Source organism: Tachypleus tridentatus, unplaced genomic scaffold, assembly GCF_004210375.1.
Source record: "Tachypleus tridentatus isolate NWPU-2018 unplaced genomic scaffold, ASM421037v1 Hic_cluster_2, whole genome shotgun sequence".
Taxonomy (NCBI): Eukaryota; Metazoa; Arthropoda; class Merostomata; order Xiphosura; family Limulidae; genus Tachypleus; species Tachypleus tridentatus.
The window spans coordinates 4,632,516-4,650,054 of record NW_027467782.1 but is presented as its reverse complement, the minus strand read 5'-3'; the positions used below and the strand labels follow the sequence as shown (position 1 = coordinate 4,650,054).

At 33.2% G+C, this 17,539-nt stretch overlaps 1 protein-coding gene and 1 long non-coding RNA gene across 2 annotated transcripts; one reads left to right on the top strand and one right to left on the bottom strand.

Moving 5' to 3' along the window:
- Nucleotides 1-1,135: 1,135 nt before the first annotated feature.
- LOC143243324 (sodium- and chloride-dependent GABA transporter 2-like) lies at nt 1,136-6,071 on the bottom strand. Its single transcript, XM_076487166.1, has 6 exons — nt 5,734-6,071; nt 5,488-5,610; nt 4,081-4,184; nt 3,786-3,916; nt 3,375-3,505; nt 1,136-1,418 (listed from the first exon to the last, which is right to left on the bottom strand). The coding sequence occupies exons 2-3, from the start codon at nt 5,591-5,593 to the stop codon at nt 4,096-4,098; spliced, it is 195 nt and encodes a 64-aa protein (XP_076343281.1). The 5' UTR covers nt 5,594-5,610; nt 5,734-6,071; the 3' UTR covers nt 1,136-1,418; nt 3,375-3,505; nt 3,786-3,916; nt 4,081-4,095.
- Nucleotides 6,072-8,892: 2,821 nt separating this feature from the next.
- LOC143243167 (uncharacterized) lies at nt 8,893-15,921 on the top strand. Its single transcript, XR_013024107.1, has 3 exons — nt 8,893-9,225; nt 15,087-15,159; nt 15,815-15,921. It is a non-coding gene; the product is annotated as an uncharacterized LOC143243167 (long non-coding RNA).
- The last annotated feature ends 1,618 nt before the right edge of the window (nt 15,922-17,539 follow it).

Sequence of the window (17,539 nt, the reverse complement as noted above, 5' to 3'; positions counted from 1 at the left end):
CACAGTGGGAAAGCAGCGTGTCTCTTGTCTCACACCACTATAAATTGGGTTTCAATGCCTGTGGTGGGCAGAGCACAGATAGCCCGTTGTGTAGCTTTGTGCTTAATTCTAAACAAACAAAGTGCCACATAAAAGGTTTGTAAAGAAACTTATCTCTGCAGGAGCTTAGGATAAGTTAAGTAAGTGTATAGAACTGTGGCTGAATTCAAAAGCAGAGGGTTGGTGTAAATGAAGTTCAGTTAAACTAGATTAATGTTGCAAGAGATGTACCTCAGGGATCAGTCTTAGGACCTTTACTCTTTTTGACTTACGTTAATAACATTGATAAAGAAAGTCAATAAATTACTTATGTTTGCAGGTGACACCGAGGTCTTGGGTGTTACTGGCTGTGAAGAGGATGCTGCTACTTTATAAAGATATTTAGCTCACATAATGAGTTGGGTGAATAAATGGCAGATGGGTTTTAATTATGATAAATGCAAAATATTATATGTGGGTGATAATAATTTGAATTATAAGAATAATTTGGATGGGAATAATTTTAACAATGTCATGAAAGAAAATGATCTTGTTGTAATGGCTGATCAGTCTCTTAAGCAATCCAAGCAGTGTGCTGTTGCTAATATTGGTAGGGCAAATAGTATTTTAATTTGTATATACAAAAATATTGAATACAAGTATAAATATGTTATAATTTCATTGTGTAGGTCACTGGTTAGACTGCATTTGGAGTATTGTGTTCAGTCTTGGGCTTCTTACCCTAGGAAAGCAATGAAATTGTTGGAAATGATTCAGAAGAGGGTAACTAAAATGGTGCCTGGGATGGAGGGGTTGTCATTTGAGGAGAGATTAAGATCCTTAAAAGTTTCTCTCTCAAGAGTTAGAGGCGATCTGATTCAAATGTTTAATATTGTAAAAGGATTTATAATGTTGATGCATCAACATTTTTCAAACTTAATAGTGAGAAGTATAGAACTTGGTGACACAAATATAGATTTAGGAAATATAAAAAATGACAACTTTATTTTCCAGTGCATATGAAGATATGTTAGTAAATTTGAGTGAGTTTAAAAGAAACTTGATACATATATGAATGACAAGTGATGACTAATTGTTTTTAATAGTATTAGTTTGGCTTAGAGGGTGGGACAGCTGAGATGGACCAATATATCCCTTGTTGTCCCTGAAACTTATGTTAACTTCTCATTATAACAACCATGCTGTTACAATTGTTATTACCAACTTCTTACTATAACAACCACACTGTAACAACTGTGGTTTTTCGTTTTACTCGTTTATTGATTTTTAATATTATGGAACATACCTCAGTGACCGATAGTAAATAATTTCCTTCGTGGTCTCAATACAGACGCCAATTCGTGCACAATTCCTGTTATCAGAGCTTCCACGGTGTAGAACTATGAAAAACAAAAACAGAAAAATATCAGTACACATGTTGTCATAACATAAGATCAAAGTAACATAATAACATAGTTAGACAGATCTATATAAATTGTACACTATATATTTAATGAATTAATGTTTTATATAATAAAGTTTCAAACATACGTGTTATTATCTAGTTTGATAACCTAATACTTCATCTTGCGTGAGAGTACGTTTAAAGTATTGAGTTTTTTTATATAGAAGTTTATCTCCATGAATCACTGAAAAATGGTACTTTGAAATTACTTGTTTGTTTGTTTTTGAATTTCGCCCAAAGTTACTCGAGGGCTATCTGTGCTAGCCGTCCCTAATTTAGTAGTGAAAGACAAGAGGGAAGGCAGCTAATCATCACCATCCACCACCAACTCTTTGGCTACTCTTTTACCAACAAAAATTGGGATTGACCGTCATATTATAACACCCCCACGACTAATAGGGCGAGCATGTTTGGCGCGACGGGGATGCGAACCCGCGACCCTCGTATTACAAGTCAAACACCTTAACACGCTTGGCCATGCCGGGCCCTGTTGAAATTTCTTACATATTAAAATACTTAACCAGCGATAAACAGTTAAACAATATGTGGTTACGCACCCATTCTTTGATTTGTTATATATAAAATAGAACATAATAATGTAAGCTCAGGTGACACATGGAACACTTGTAGCATATAAACACATGTATCAAGTAACGGTTGATGGATATAACAATTTGAAGCTAGAACTACATTTATGTGGCAAACATACGTAGCAGGTGTCAACCATATAATGCATTAGTGATTTATGACAAACAAATGTAGTACATTACAAAATACGACAGCATCTGTTAACTAGTTAGTTGGTTATTGCCATGAGTAACAGATTACGCAAATGTAAAAGATTATAAAAAGATTATTACTGATGTATGTAACAGGTATCGGAGAAAAGGAGCAGACAGCAGCAAAGTAGCTGGTTGCCAGGATAGGCAGCATGCAAGAATAGCACTACTACGACGTGCAGAAAGCATGCAAGAGTCCCGAATAGTCATTTACTGCGAAAAAAACATGCACGCGTGTCAACAATGATGTTGCCATGCGACACGTGGCTTGTGTCCTAACATATAATAAGGCGAAAGTGGAAATAGAATCTCTGACAATAATGACATATCAGAAGGTTGTATTTTGTTGAGAATGGTTAACACCACACATTTTGAGGTTAACTAAACAAGAAATTAACCACTAACTGCACGTCACATGATCATGCACATACGATTCTTAGATCAGAATTTTCCTTAGCTTCTGACACTGTTAACAGTATTGTTTCATAAGCCTCTGCCACTGCGCAGGTTTCGTTTGGTAAAACAATGAAGGTCAACACATTTAATAACAATGGACTGTATTATTTCTCCCATTACTAGTTCCACAGATTTCATGTACTAACCTTATATATACCAAAGACAGGTCTAATTTATAATAACACTAAACTGTCAGTTACTTGTTAATCTTTTTCTCATAGTGTTTCTCAAACTAATAAACTCATTAACTCAGTAATTAAGTGCAAACGTCACAGACTTATTAAATATTCAATTGTTGAAACAGTTAAAACGTGAAAACTCCCTCCAGACAAACAATAACACAAACGCGTAAATTAAAAAAATATAGTCTACAAAAGTATTTTGAGCTCTGAAAATTTTCCCATTTTTAAAAGAATATTTATGTCATTAAATGAAAATGAGAATATAAAATATGTACCTGGCTGTCAAATAACACACATCAACATATTATATGCTCACCCGGCTGTCAAATCAACATACTATATGCTCGTATTATATGCTCCCGCTCACCTGGCTATCAATTAACACACATCAACATATTATATGTCAAATAACACACATCAACATGCTCACCGTATGGCTATCAAATAACACACATCAACGTATTATATGCTCACCTGGCTATCAAATAACACACGTCAACATATTATCTGAATTAACAGAATGAGGAAGAACACAATTGACCATAAAGGGGGAGGTGGCAACTGTAGAACAACTTCTGGATAAACAAGGAAAGCAAACCCTGGACCTGAAGAAAATACACTATGTTAGATTATATTTGAACAAAGACCATGTTTGTACTCTGTAAAAAACACAGCAGGTCACTGTCTGATAATACTTAATTTATATTAAGATGTTGATACACTGTAACTTACCAATAAACGTTTCATTTTAAATGTTTTAGAACCAAGATTCAAGAAAATATTAATAAAGTTTGTTCTGAAATATTTTACGTTGATTTGGTACAGAAACAGAACTTTTAGTGTTTATATAAACAACTGAAGCACCAGAAGACTGAATTATCTCACCGGACTTCACAACGTCAGCAACTTCAGTCCCGTCGCCTTTCAAGTAGGTCATGTGACCGAGGACGGAAAATATCACAGTACCAGCAAATATGCTGGTAGCAGGGTTAACAATACATAGAATATTTCCGTCTCTAGAAATAAAGATGTAGAAACAATAATGAATGTGTTCAAAGTGTACAATAATATCTATTGAAAGAATAACGAATACAGAGTACAGAGAATTATTATATTGAACATTTTTGTGCGAATCATTGTTAAATAATCAAATAAAAAAATAATTTTGTTTTTTTGTTACCGGAAGAAGTTGTGGCTAAACTGGTTGAAGCTTCCAAGAGTTACGACGGAACCGAAACCAATACCGAAGGTGAAAAACACTTGCGTTCCTGCTGTCACCCAGACCTAATAACATTAATACAATAAATTAATACTGATTACAAATAGTTCACTTCTTTAAATTTAACACTAATTTAGTTTCGTTACGTTTTGATTAAAGAATTATTAACTAGTATTAAAGCTTGATAGCAAATAAACGAAAAAAAAGTCGCTTGACAGTTACTGATTAACAATGACACTGTTTTCACTGAAGACGTAAACTATAGCTTCATTAGATGGGAAGTTTTATTTGTTGCCCAGCCTGGTTGTTAGTGTTTGTCTTCAGCGTCAGGGACATTAAAATGTACGGTTAATCCCACTATTCGTTGGTAAAAGAACATGCCATTGGTTCTGTCCAACAACCTTTAACATCTAACATTAATATTTTCTAGTGTTTATATCGTATATGAATGTAATAATAATAACACTAGTATAATAATATAATAACAATAACATTTAAATCTGAATATAATGACAATAACATGTATATATCAATGTAATAACAATAACATTTATATATATTCGTTGGTAAAAGAATATGTGATGGGCTCTGTACAACGACTACCTTCTGTCTTTTCAACAGATTAAAATCACTTACCTGATATATATAAACAAAAGCAGTTGTTCACCTCATGCGGAGAAAGGTCAGGAAAAACTGAAGATATGAGAAAAGTATTCAGGATTGGCTTTGCTTAGAAACCTAATTATTGTGTTCAAAGTTATCAAAACATTGCTGTAGTATAGTGTAATGCATAATTAGTAATTATGTAATAACCGGTTCTATCAAGTTGAAATGTTCATTATTATAGTATACTGTGCTATTAAATCGAAATGTTGTGTATTTTGCTTCAGTACTGCACCCAAAGTAATAAAAAGGCTTTTTTTAAATAACAGAATCGAGGAAAAGTAGTAGTAGTATCATCTACTGACAATTCTCGACACATCATTCTTGTTCTAAAAGTGGGATCTGACTGTCACTCTTATAACACACACACGGTACAAAAGCGTATAATGGGATTTATGATAACTTTGCGTGACTCAAAAGTCTCCGGTTTAACAGTTAGGCAAATTAACAACAAGGCCACTCTCGGCCATATGTAAAGTACTAAGGGCACATTAACCACAAAGCCACTCTCGGCCATATGTAAAGTACTAAGGGCACATTAACCACAAGGCCACTCTCGGCCACATGTAAAATACTATCAAATTAAATTGTTCTTAATTTAATTCAGTGTCCCCCAGTGTCTGTATGCTTATAACAGTTAATCCTAAACAAATGAGTAATTAAAACAGTTGACCAGAATCAGAGAAATACATTTAACATAATTACCGCACGATTCCCAAGGCAGTTGTGTCGTCATTGAGAACACGAAGTAGAATAAAGTCCAAGCTATTGTCACCACGTGGTGGATATTATAGAGACAAACGATGGTCATTGTAGCAGAGCCAATTCCTAGTGAAAGTATAGATTACATAATATAAGAACTGTTGACATATTTGAGACACAAGTATGAGTTATATATATCCGGAAAAGGTGAAAAATACTAAGACACTTGAAGTAAACAATAATAGCTACCTTTAAAGACAGGAACTAAATTCCAGACCCCGATACCACCAACGCTGAGATACTGACCAATGGCCACTTCCAGGAAGAATAGAGGAACAGCACACAAGACTAAACAGATGAGATAAGGAAACAAAAATGCCCCTAAATAACAAACAACAACATATAATCCATTAGAACCATCGATTTAACATTTAGTAAGGTAAAGGTTTCATGTATATTATGTTGGATTAAACCACAAGACACATACCTCCACCATTTTCATAACACAAGTATGGAAATCACCATACGTTTCCAAGACCGACAGCGTAGCTTATGCAGCTGAAAATAAAGCCCAGTTTTCCTTACCATTCCCCACGTTCTGGTTCGTTCTTTTTATCTGACTTTTTTACCGACTGGTCATCAGGTGTTGTGATATTTTCACCCCTTATTCTACACTGACGATTTCTGATTTTTCATTTTTTGGGAGCCATTTCTTGAATAAAGTCACAAATTTTCTACATTTTAATAAAAATTGAAACTCTAAAAAAACAAGAACATAATAATGTATTGTATTTACTAAAAAAAAATATTACATGAAGATAAACGTAATTATTATAAGAAATAATTAATTAATAGGTTTTATTTGTATTGCAGTTAGTACTTAAGAATGCTAACATAGTATTGGTGATATTAAATATGTGTATATATATCATCAGAGAAATTACGTACAACTATACTGATGGAGGCATTACTTAATATCATAAGAGGTATCTATGTTTTATCAGAAATATTACTTATGCAGAATTATATATTATTATAAATATACGTAACTAATGCCAATAATAATGCAATAATTCACAGCCGTCGGCCAAGATACACCACTGATATACATTGTGTAATATTTATCAAAACATAAAAATATCCAAAAAATCACGAAAAATGTGTGACGTAACTAAAACTAACATTTAGCCTAATAGATAACACTAAATTAACACCCTTTGGTATTTGCTACCCTACTCTGCACGGCAATTATAAGCGGTATACTTCCAAGATGTTTAACGTACGCTAATAGGTCGTACTGGCTTTGTCGCACCAATCAGTATTGACACAGTCACTGTGGTCAGCCATAGCTGTATCTTATGTAAATGACATCTTCTGTCACTGCGTTTTTAAAATTGCAGTAATTATATATTTGTAATTGATGAGATTCAAACACTTGTAAACTGAACACTATTTTTAATGATTCACTGAAGACTAGTTTATCTCTGGTAAATGCGTTACTGCTGTATATACCTCTATATCACCAGATATAGAGAAGTCGGTTTTTTAAATTGATAATGATCAAATTTTTATTTCCTTTCATAGTGAGGTGTCGAAACAGAGGCATGGGTAGAAATAGGCACGTTCCCAGATTCTATTTGACCGTGCCCGTAATTCCTAGTTGGCGTCTTGAAAAATAAAAATTGAAAATCATGATCGACAAATTGAAACGTCAAAAATTTCTGAAGATACATATGGGTCCGTTCTAGAAATCTTCTAGACACCTAGTGATACCTGTCCAGTCTATCCATTAGTTAGTCTGATTAGTTAATATAAATGTCACAACCTAATTCATTATTGAGTCTGATCAGTTAATATAATAGTCCCATCCTATCTATTAGGGTCTGATTGATCAATATAATGACACAAACCTATCCAATTGTGAGTCTGATCAGTTAACATAATAGTCCTGATCTATTACTGAGTAATTAGTTACCATAACAGTCCTGATGTATTGCTAAGTATTTCTAATCAGTTAACATAATAGTTCTGATCTGTCTCTAAATCAGCGGGAGCTTCACGCAATTGTACAGATTGCGTAATGTTGTCAAATATGCATATCATTTAGTAGATGGCGCGACCTGTAATACTAATCTTATTAGAATCGACGTGTTTTGTAACATCATGAAAATATGAAAGTTGTATGTTCATATTGTATGTTACGTCAGTTAAATGGCGCAAATAACCTGGTTATTTTTATGATGAAACAGAAGTCTTATAAATGTATGGAAAATAAACAAGTACTTCGTAGGAAAGACCAAAGGTGGTGAGGTAAGAAAGAAACCTGCGAAGTACAAACTAACGATATCAAATCAGAGATCTAACTTGGAATGAATTCATAAAATACAAACGACTTTTGTATACTCTCGTGATATTATACCTCAGTGTCATATTCTTGTAATTAAACATTAGTGAACAATATTTGTATGTGAAATGATTGGTAAAACCGCAAACGTATTTCTAATTTTGAACAACTTTTTTATGCTGTGTTATGATTATGTTTAGAATTTTGAGAATAACTAGAGAGGTTGATACTTTATTTTAACAATAAAGAGGTGGTAGTTAGTGTTTATAAGGGTGAATCCAATTCTTAATGTATTAGTTCAAGCGCCGATATTTGAAAGTGTAAGAGCTTTGTTTGTTTGTTTTGTTTTTGAATTTTGCACAAAGCTATTAGAGGGCTATCTGTGCTAGCCGTCCCTAATTTAGCAGTGTAAGACTAGAGGGAAGGCAGCTAGTCATCACCACCCACCGCCAACTCTTGGGCTACTCTTTTACCAACAAATAGTGGGATTGACCGTCACATTATAACGCCCCACAGCTGAAATGGCGAGCATGTTTGGCGCGACCTTCAGATTACGAGTCGCACGCCTTAACACGCTTGGCCATGCCGGGCCGTATAAGAGCAATGCTAACTTCTAACATATCACTGGATACATGTGACTTACTTTTGATAACGGTAAAGGTAACTCATAAATGAAAAGCTACGTTTAGGGTCGATAAAGATAAATCTGAATTTAAACGTAATGACGAGGCTAGCGAATTTTTGTAGTTAATCTGATCCTTGATGAAGACTTGGAGAAAACTGATATTTAGTGTTGATAGTGGTTAGATTGGTTTGTAACATACTAAGAGGTTGAGTTTGAAGGTTTATAAAGGAGGGAACTCATTTTAATTTGTATAAGATGTCGTTTAACAATTTTACTAAGAGATAAGATGTTTCTTTAGGTGTTGATGGTACAACTAGAAGCTTTAGAAACTGAGACACTTAAAACAAAAACATACAGAATACTAGTAAAGAATTCAGGTTTCATAGTGAAGACGTAAGACATCCTTTTTACTGTTTTGAGCTACAGCACACGAACGATATTCACGTCACAAAGGTTCTCATGCCACGTGTGGCATTGAACTTTTCTTTCACGTGGAAACTGACTCAGCTAGTTAACAATTTACTGTACACACATGTGAAATCAGACAGACCGACGGATAACGCTGAGGAAGGTCTAGGAAAGCGTTTTAAGCCAAATAGTTAACTTTTATGCTCGAGGTAAACCGTCTGACGGTGGAAACAATAAACAAAAACAAACAAGTACACGAGAAGAGTTCAAGATAGAACTAAACATCGACCAACTGCTCGAAGCAACACAAATTGTTTGAACTCAACAATAATACTGTGAGCGAAACTAACAGCGAATCATTCAGGTATTTATTAGCGCCTTCTAGTGATAAAGTCCGATTTTCTGTAAATATTTATCTATGCACATTTCGAGAAGTTGCATTTATAATGGTTACTTTATATAACTGCTTTAAGGTATTCACGTACTTCAACAGAGTACAGTGCGATAATAATTATAAAAACTATGACAGTCCGTCTATGTCAATAACAGATTTTTTTTTTTACTTTGTTATAAATTGGTCTTTTACAATACAGGAGTGTGTATGTGTTTTCCTATAGCAAAGCTACATCGTGCTATCTGCTGTGTCCACCGAGTGGAATCGAACCTCTTATTTTAGCGTTGTAAGTCTAAAGACTTACTTCTGTCCCAGAGGGGATTATACATACATTATTCAGATACAAATATAAGAGAGATACAAAATAAAAATGTTTATTTTATAGTAGAATAAACCATCCTCACACTTAGAGTTGAAAGTCAAGAATGGACATCACTCTTATTAATATTTAACAATTCATTGCGTAAACAGTGTACTGTATGTTAAGTAATTGTGTGCAACATACTGTAAGCCTTATTAGTATCAAATAATACATGATGTTAAAAGTGTATTATGCGTCAATTATTCTTGTCAAAGTATAAACCTTATTCATATCTAATAATACACGGTGTTAACAATGTGCTGTGTTAAGTAATCTTGTAAAAATACTATAACCTAGTAATATTTAATAATACATCGTGTTAACAGTGTGTTACATGTTCACTATTCTTGTGGAACATGCTATAAATCTTTTAATATATAGAAATAGATGCTGCTAAAATGTGCAATCTAACCTATAAACAGAAATATTAATTAAGTTATAAAAATACACGATTTAAATCTGTGATAGTTTATTAATTTTTAAGCAGTACTGTCAATGACGAAAGTATAAATTTGACTACAGAAGCTATGAACAAAACCAAACATGAAAGTCGTCAAGGGCAATATAAAGTACGCGTAAAAAAGTTTAATCCAGTTTATTTTAGTAGAGTCAGACTGTATAGTTATTTCTGGTCAAATGCCAAGGACTGCTGGCCAAGATTAATCTATCGATTTTTTCCCTTGGTACTCAGTGTCTTAAGGCCATTAACTACAGAGTTTAATAGTTTCTTGTCTATGACAAAACTCGTTTAATTCGCATGATTTTCATTAGTAAGTGATTTTAAAGAGCTTTGGAAAAATGCTTTTGATTAAAATTATTAGAGAAAGATAGTTAGAAATATTATATCCTAACGATATTAAGTAAGGAATAATGTTATTAATATCATAATTATAGATCGTTATCCTTGACCCTTCTCTTTCTGGGGCGAAGGTATTACAATCGGGTCCGTGTGTGTGTATCTGTATTTCTTTAAAACTAATAGAAAGATAAAACAAGCTGACAAATCAGTTTGGGACAGTCCCTCTTAAATTTGATCACATAAAAATCCAGATCAAGATTCTGGATAACTTCGAAGTTGTTGGTTTTTTTTTTAATAATTGGAAGATAGGGTATTTTTGCAACTTGGGGTTAATAACTTTGTGAAGTGTGATCGAATTTGTATCAAATTTCATCAGTACATTATGGCTGAGAATCATCATCACACTACAAGAAGTGATGAATGATTATGGATCTTAGAAGGATTTTCTGAGTTTTCAAAATCCCGGAAAGGGATGAGGGAGTGCAATTTCTTTAATTGCTATTCTTTTAATTTAGGCTCTACGCAAGTACAGCGGTATGTCTCCGAATTTACAACGCTAAAATCAGGGGTTCGATTGCCGTCGGTGGGCTCAGCAGATCGCCCGATGTGATTTTGCTATAAGAAAACACACATTTTAATTTAGTTTACAAAAATACATTCTAATGTACCTTTAAATGTCTATAAATGCATTAGTTCTAACTGTTGTCTTTCCCCAAGTGACTCTTCGGTATGTCTGGTAGATTATAACGTAGAAAACCGAGGTGCGATATCCGCTTGGCCACTGTGTAGTTTTGTATGCTTAATAGCAAATAAATATAATTACTTGTAGATTTAGAATTTAGCTATCTGCAGGTCGTTACATGTATCTCACGTGCGTCATGACACAGTTACCTAATTCCCTGCGATGTCTGTCCACATTTTTATTCTTTATCAAAGAGGTATTGCATCTGCTAAAGTAGACTTACGTCTGGGTATAAACATTCTATCGGGCGAACTTAGTAATATCCCTGTTGGAAACTTTCTCTGTAGAGACGCAATAAAGAGGAGTAAGCTATCTTACAGGGATTAAATCTTCAGAACACAAGTACTTAAAAACCGGAAATTGGAATACGTGTGGAGCAACTTCCGAAATAATTTCTAAGAAAACCAATGTGATAAGTGGAATGGAAGAAAAACAAATTTATTGTAGAATTAGAAGCACGTGATACTATTATACTTACAGCGATAATGATATGATCTGATATGCACGAGAACCTAGGCATCACACTCTATTGATACTAAAGAACTGTTCATTTGTTTGTTTGTTTTGAATTTTGCGCAAAGCTACGCGAGGGCTATCTGTGCTAGCCGTTACTAATTTAGCAGTGTAAGGCTAGAGGGAAAGCAACTAGTCATCACCACCCACCGCCATCTCTTGGGCTACTCTTTTAACAATGAATAGTGGGATTGACGGTAACATTATAACGTATCCGCAGCTGAAAGGGCGAGCATGTTTGGTGTCGACCGGGATTTGAACTCGCGACCCTCAGATTACGAGTCGAGTGCCTTAACCATCTGGCTATGTCAGGCCGACTAACGAATCAGAAGAGGTGAAAAATGTATCAATAAAAAAAACACGTATTATATACAAATCAAAATAATTATTTTTTATTCGAGGATGGTCACGTAAAAAACAGTATTTAAGAATATTTTGGTATGTTTCGGACTATAAACAATTTAAAATTGTAAGTCACAGTTTGAAATTGCATATACTATGACAGTTTCCTTAGGATATCTATTCCTTGCTCATAAGACAAATAAATAAATAGGAAAACAAAACTCGGTCACTGTGAAATAAACAACCATAAAGGGTGCTAATTATTAAATAGTTGTTCAGGATCTAATCTACGCTATAGATACCAGTGCGATCTGAAACATTTATATAAATCAATAAAAGTAAGCATTTGAAAGAGCAAGCTGTATAGACAGGGAAAATGAAGTATATCTTGTGGAAAGAATCACAATGTAACTCTAGCTACATTATCTCAGGTATAACACAAACTCTAGATATATGGTCTAACGTACAATTCCAACAAAACAACAACAACAAAAAAAAAAACAAGTACATTCTAAACTGTAACAAAGTAACGTTCCAAAACTTCCAAAAATCAAAACTGATACAAAATTTACGTATTGAAATAGATCACAGTTACTATTTTTTACTTTATTTTTTATAGTGTTGTGATGAGAAGATATTATTTAAGCGTTTTTATTTTTAAAAAAGCAGCCCCTGGTTAAGTATTTAAAAATTATTACATCAAGAAACATTTTAAAATTAACTATGGTGCATGGATGTTTCAGTCATATTCTAATTTATCGATTTCAAGACACTTAAAATATTCTAAGGTGGAATAATGGTTATTAAACGTCTTATTTTAAAGAAAAAATGTTAAATTATTTAGTACTGACGTTTTAATAATTAGATAAGAGAGAATCGTTTACTTATGATTTAAAATATAAAAACATGTTAAAACAAAATACTTAAAGTCACTCACCTGTTTAATGTTACTCTTCAAAAATAACTAATTTCCGAAGTCGATGATACTGCTAATAATGAAACAAACTGGTATAAACACTTCTTGTTTTCATACTGCTAATAATGAAACAAACTGGTATAAACACTTTTTTTTTTTATACTGCTAATAATGAAACAAACTGGTATAAACACTTCTTGTTTTCATACTGTTAACATTGAAACAAACTAGTATAAACACTTAGTTCTTTACAGCTAATAATGAAACAAACTGGTATAAATACTTCTCAGTTCTTATACAGCTCATAATGAAACAAATTTGTATAAATACTTCTTAGTTCTTATACAGCTAATAATGAAACAAACTTATATAAATACTTCTTAGTTCTTATACAGCTAATAATGAAACAAACTTGTATAAATACTTCTTAGTTCTTATACAGCTAATAATGAAACAAACTTGTATAAATACTTCTTAGTTCTTATACAGCTAATAATGAAACAAACTTGTATAAATACTTCTTAGTTCTTATACAGCTAATAATGAAACAAACTTGTATAAATACTTCTTAGTTCTTATACAGCTAATAATGAAACAAACTTGTATAAATACTTCTTAGTTCTTATACAGCTAATAATGAAACAAACTTGTATAAATACTTCTTAGTTCTTATACAGCTAATAATGAAACAAACTTGTATAAATACTTCTTAGTTCTTATACAGCTAATAATGAAACAAACTTGTATAAATACTTCTTAGTTCTTATACAGCTAATAATGAAACAAACTTGTATAAATACTTCTTAGTTCTTATACAGCTAATAATGAAACAAACTTGTATAAATACTTCTTAGTTCTTATACAGCTAATAATGAAACAAACTTGTATAAATACTTCTCAGTTCTTATATAGCTAATAATGAAACAAACTGGTATAAATACTTCTCAGTACTTATACAATTAATAATGTAACAAACTGGTATCAACACTTCTTAGTTCTTATACAATTAATAATGGAACAAACTGGTATCAACACTTCTTAGTTCTTTTGAGAATAAGTGCTGAAAATGCTGAAGTTTGTTTGTTTTGGAATTTCGCACAAAGCTACTCGAGGGCTATCTGTGCTAGCCGTCCCTAATTTAGCAGTGTAAGACTAGAGGGAAGGCAGCTTGTCATCACCACCCACCGCCAACTCTTGGGCTACTCTTTTACCAACGAATAGTGGGACTGACCGTCACATTATAACGCCCCCACGGCTGGGAAGGGCGAGCATGTTTAGCGCGACGCAGGCGCAAACCCGCGACCCTCGGATTACGAGTCGCACGCCTTACGCGCTCGGCCATGCCAGGTCCCTAAAGTGCTGAAAATCGAGTTCAGTATTATGACTTGTACAGGAGCGAAACGACTGATGCCCAGCGATCAATATAAAGCACGTGATAAAATTTTGAAAGACAGTTATATTTACTAAAACAAAGTAACTGTACACATAAAAATGAAAAAAAAAAAACAGAAATGACTGAAGTCTCCGATTTTGTCAACAACGAGCAAAACAAAACGTGTCTTCAGAGTGTCTACTCATGTAAACTTGGTAAGTCTTTCTCACCGGCACGTTCTTCAACTTCAAGATTTTCATTCACTTTGTGTTTAACAATAGTTCCCATTTTGCTGCCTGGGATCGCTAGTGGAGTAACGACCGAGTTTCTCATTGGTTGCTACTGATAAGCAGGGAAATTTCCATTGAGGATGTGAGTGAAGGCGCGAAAGATGTACATGTTACCACGTGGTAGTACGTGAGCTGTAATGTAAAGCAGCACAATCGTATGATTCAATGTCGAGCACTCGCAGCGACAGAAATAAAAAAGCAAAACAAAATCATATCTATATTTCACAAACAGAATGATCACCAGTAGCTGATTAAATCAACATAACTACTACATACACTTTTTCACAAACCTTAACTTCCAAGAAAAATAAACAGAATTCTTGGTAAGCTTACTATTCACAGACCTTAACATTAGGAGATGACAGTTTGTTATTACTTATATTAAGACACGACAATTTGTTGTTACTAATATTAAGACACAAAAATTTGGTATTACTAATATTAGAAGGTGACTTTGTTATTACTTAAATTAAAATGACCGTTTGTTATTACTCAGGTATGACTCTTTGCTATTCAGTACTAGCTGTTGACGAACGAAAACAGTTAATCGTATAAAAAGACAATACAAGGTAACGTGCCTCTTTCATCTTTTGTTATTTAATCTGTAATCACTTTATCAGATGATAATTCAATATTATGCATTGTAGAAGGTAATAACTGACCCATTTAACTTATTAAACGAAAATTCATATGAACGAACGAAAACTGTTTATCGTATAAAAGACAATACAAGATAACGTGCCTCTTTCATCTTTTGTTATTTAATCTGTAATCACTTCATTAGATGATAATTCAATATTACGCTTTGTAGAAGGTAATTACTGACCCATTTAACTTATTAAACGAAAATTCATATGAACTTAAAAGTGTGTCCTGTTTCAGGACTGTTGTATTTGATACAAACCATGTATACTGTCGGGCGAATTGCAGTTAACATATGCTGGGGGATGAATGTTAAAACACACACACATTCATCAGTGGCTAGTATATATATATATATGTATCTGTGTTCTTCCCTATACCACTAGAGGGTAATATGAATAAACTTCTGTATACCAGAGACTATAATGTGTGTGTGTGTGTGTATATATATATATATATGTATGTTTATGGCTTAAACATTTATGGTTATAATATATATATATAATTGTTTATACAAAAGGCTGCATACATATGTTTTTGTCTATACCACAAACATTTTGGTCTTTAGTTTGTTTGTTTTAGAATTTCGATACTCGAGGGCTATTTACGATATCCGTCCATAATTTAGCAGTGTAAGGCTACAGGGAAGGCAGCTAGTCATCACCACCCACCGCCAACTCTTGGGCTACTATTTTATCAACGAACAGTGGGATTGACCTTCACATTATAATGCCCCAAGGCTGAAAGAGCGAGTATATTTAGCGTAACGGTGAGGATACCAGAAGCTCTTTTTCTCTTATTTTATATGTGATATACAGATATTTTCCTATACCAGACATATATTTTTGTTATCTAGACTCATTTGTCAGAGACTTGCTTAATAATTTGGCACTGTGGAATTCATAACATTTTAGGAAGCTCTTATAACTTTCTTATTTGTTAGTGGAATATGATGAGAAATGCACAACTTTTGTATGATAATATGACAGTTAATATGTACAAATTTCATCTAAATCAAACTATACTTTTTGAAATATTTGTAAAAACAAAACTTTCGTAATAATTTTGTATGCTGTATATGTTATTGCTTGTACCAGAAGCTTTTATATATATATATATATTTACATCTTAGGACAGGGATTCCCAAACGTTTAGACCTGCGGAGTATCACATCAGAAAAAAAACAAAAACATTTCGGAGCATTAATAAAAAAAAATACACTAAAAATAGAAACAATCGGTCACTAGCTTTTAGAATATAAATTTATTAAAAATATCACTATCTAAAGAAAATATTTTACTTCTACTTACTTGTTCAAAAATTTTTGCTTGCAAATGTTATATCAGTAAAAGTACAGTGTACTTATTTATTTATTAGTGGCTCCGACTAGCTCGATTTTGTTCACAAAGTAGTTCAATATTTGGAGTTATGGCTGTTACCTGTAAGCGTAGATCATCTTCAGTATTTAGCCTATTTCTAAATTTGGTTTTTGTAGCTGTATACAGTGAAAATGTTTGCTCTCAAAGATATGTTGTTGAAAAATGCGTTAAAATTTTCAAAGCTCTGTTACTTATTTCAATGTATTCCATGGCCATTTGTATCCAAAATTGTGTAATTTCTTTCTGCTGAAATTTTGAGTTTAGGGTGTAAAGAGTTGAAATTTCGTCCCCCGCTAGTACAGTGGTAAGTCTATGAATTTACAACGCTAAAATCAGGGTTCGATTTCCCTCGGTGGGCTCAGCAGATAGCCCGATATGGCATTGCTATAAGAAAAACATGCACACGCAGTTGAAATTTCTAAAGCTGTTTTCTCTCTTTCAAAGACAATCATTGGTATTTGCAGAGTCAACAAAGGGATTTTGAATTCACAATAATTTTTTTTTTAAATTAGAGGGAAAGTACTCCTCAACAGTTGTACACAAATCAGATACGTGCTGCAAGACTGAAACTTTTGTATCTTCACTTGAGGAAATTTCATTCATAATTAAAAAAACAAACTGAGATTTCAGAAGCAGTCAAGTTCTTCCATAAGTATACATTCACCCCAAAGTTTAGCTTACGGTGAAGCACTTCCATTTTACTCTGAACTTTGAAGTACGTTACCCTAGTACCATGCATTGTAACATTCATTTCATTTAGACAAGCAAATACATCCTAAAGGTAAGCCACTTTCTGCACCCAGCATTTGTCTCTTAATTTGTACGCAAGTTCAAAATGGCATTCAAATAAAAAGAAATCTATCTCCTCACGCAATTCGTAAAACAGAGCAAGCCATCGGACTTCAGTATGAAATTGCAAATTTTATAC

Coding starts and splice junctions, on each gene's coding strand:
- LOC143243324 (XM_076487166.1), bottom strand. CDS start 5,593: ATGACCATCGTTTGTCTCTATAATATCCACCACGTGGTGACAATAGCT. Junction 4,185..5,487: donor ACTGCCTTGGGAATCGTGCG/GTAATTATGTTA, acceptor TAATGTTATTAG/GTCTGGGTGACAGCAGGAAC.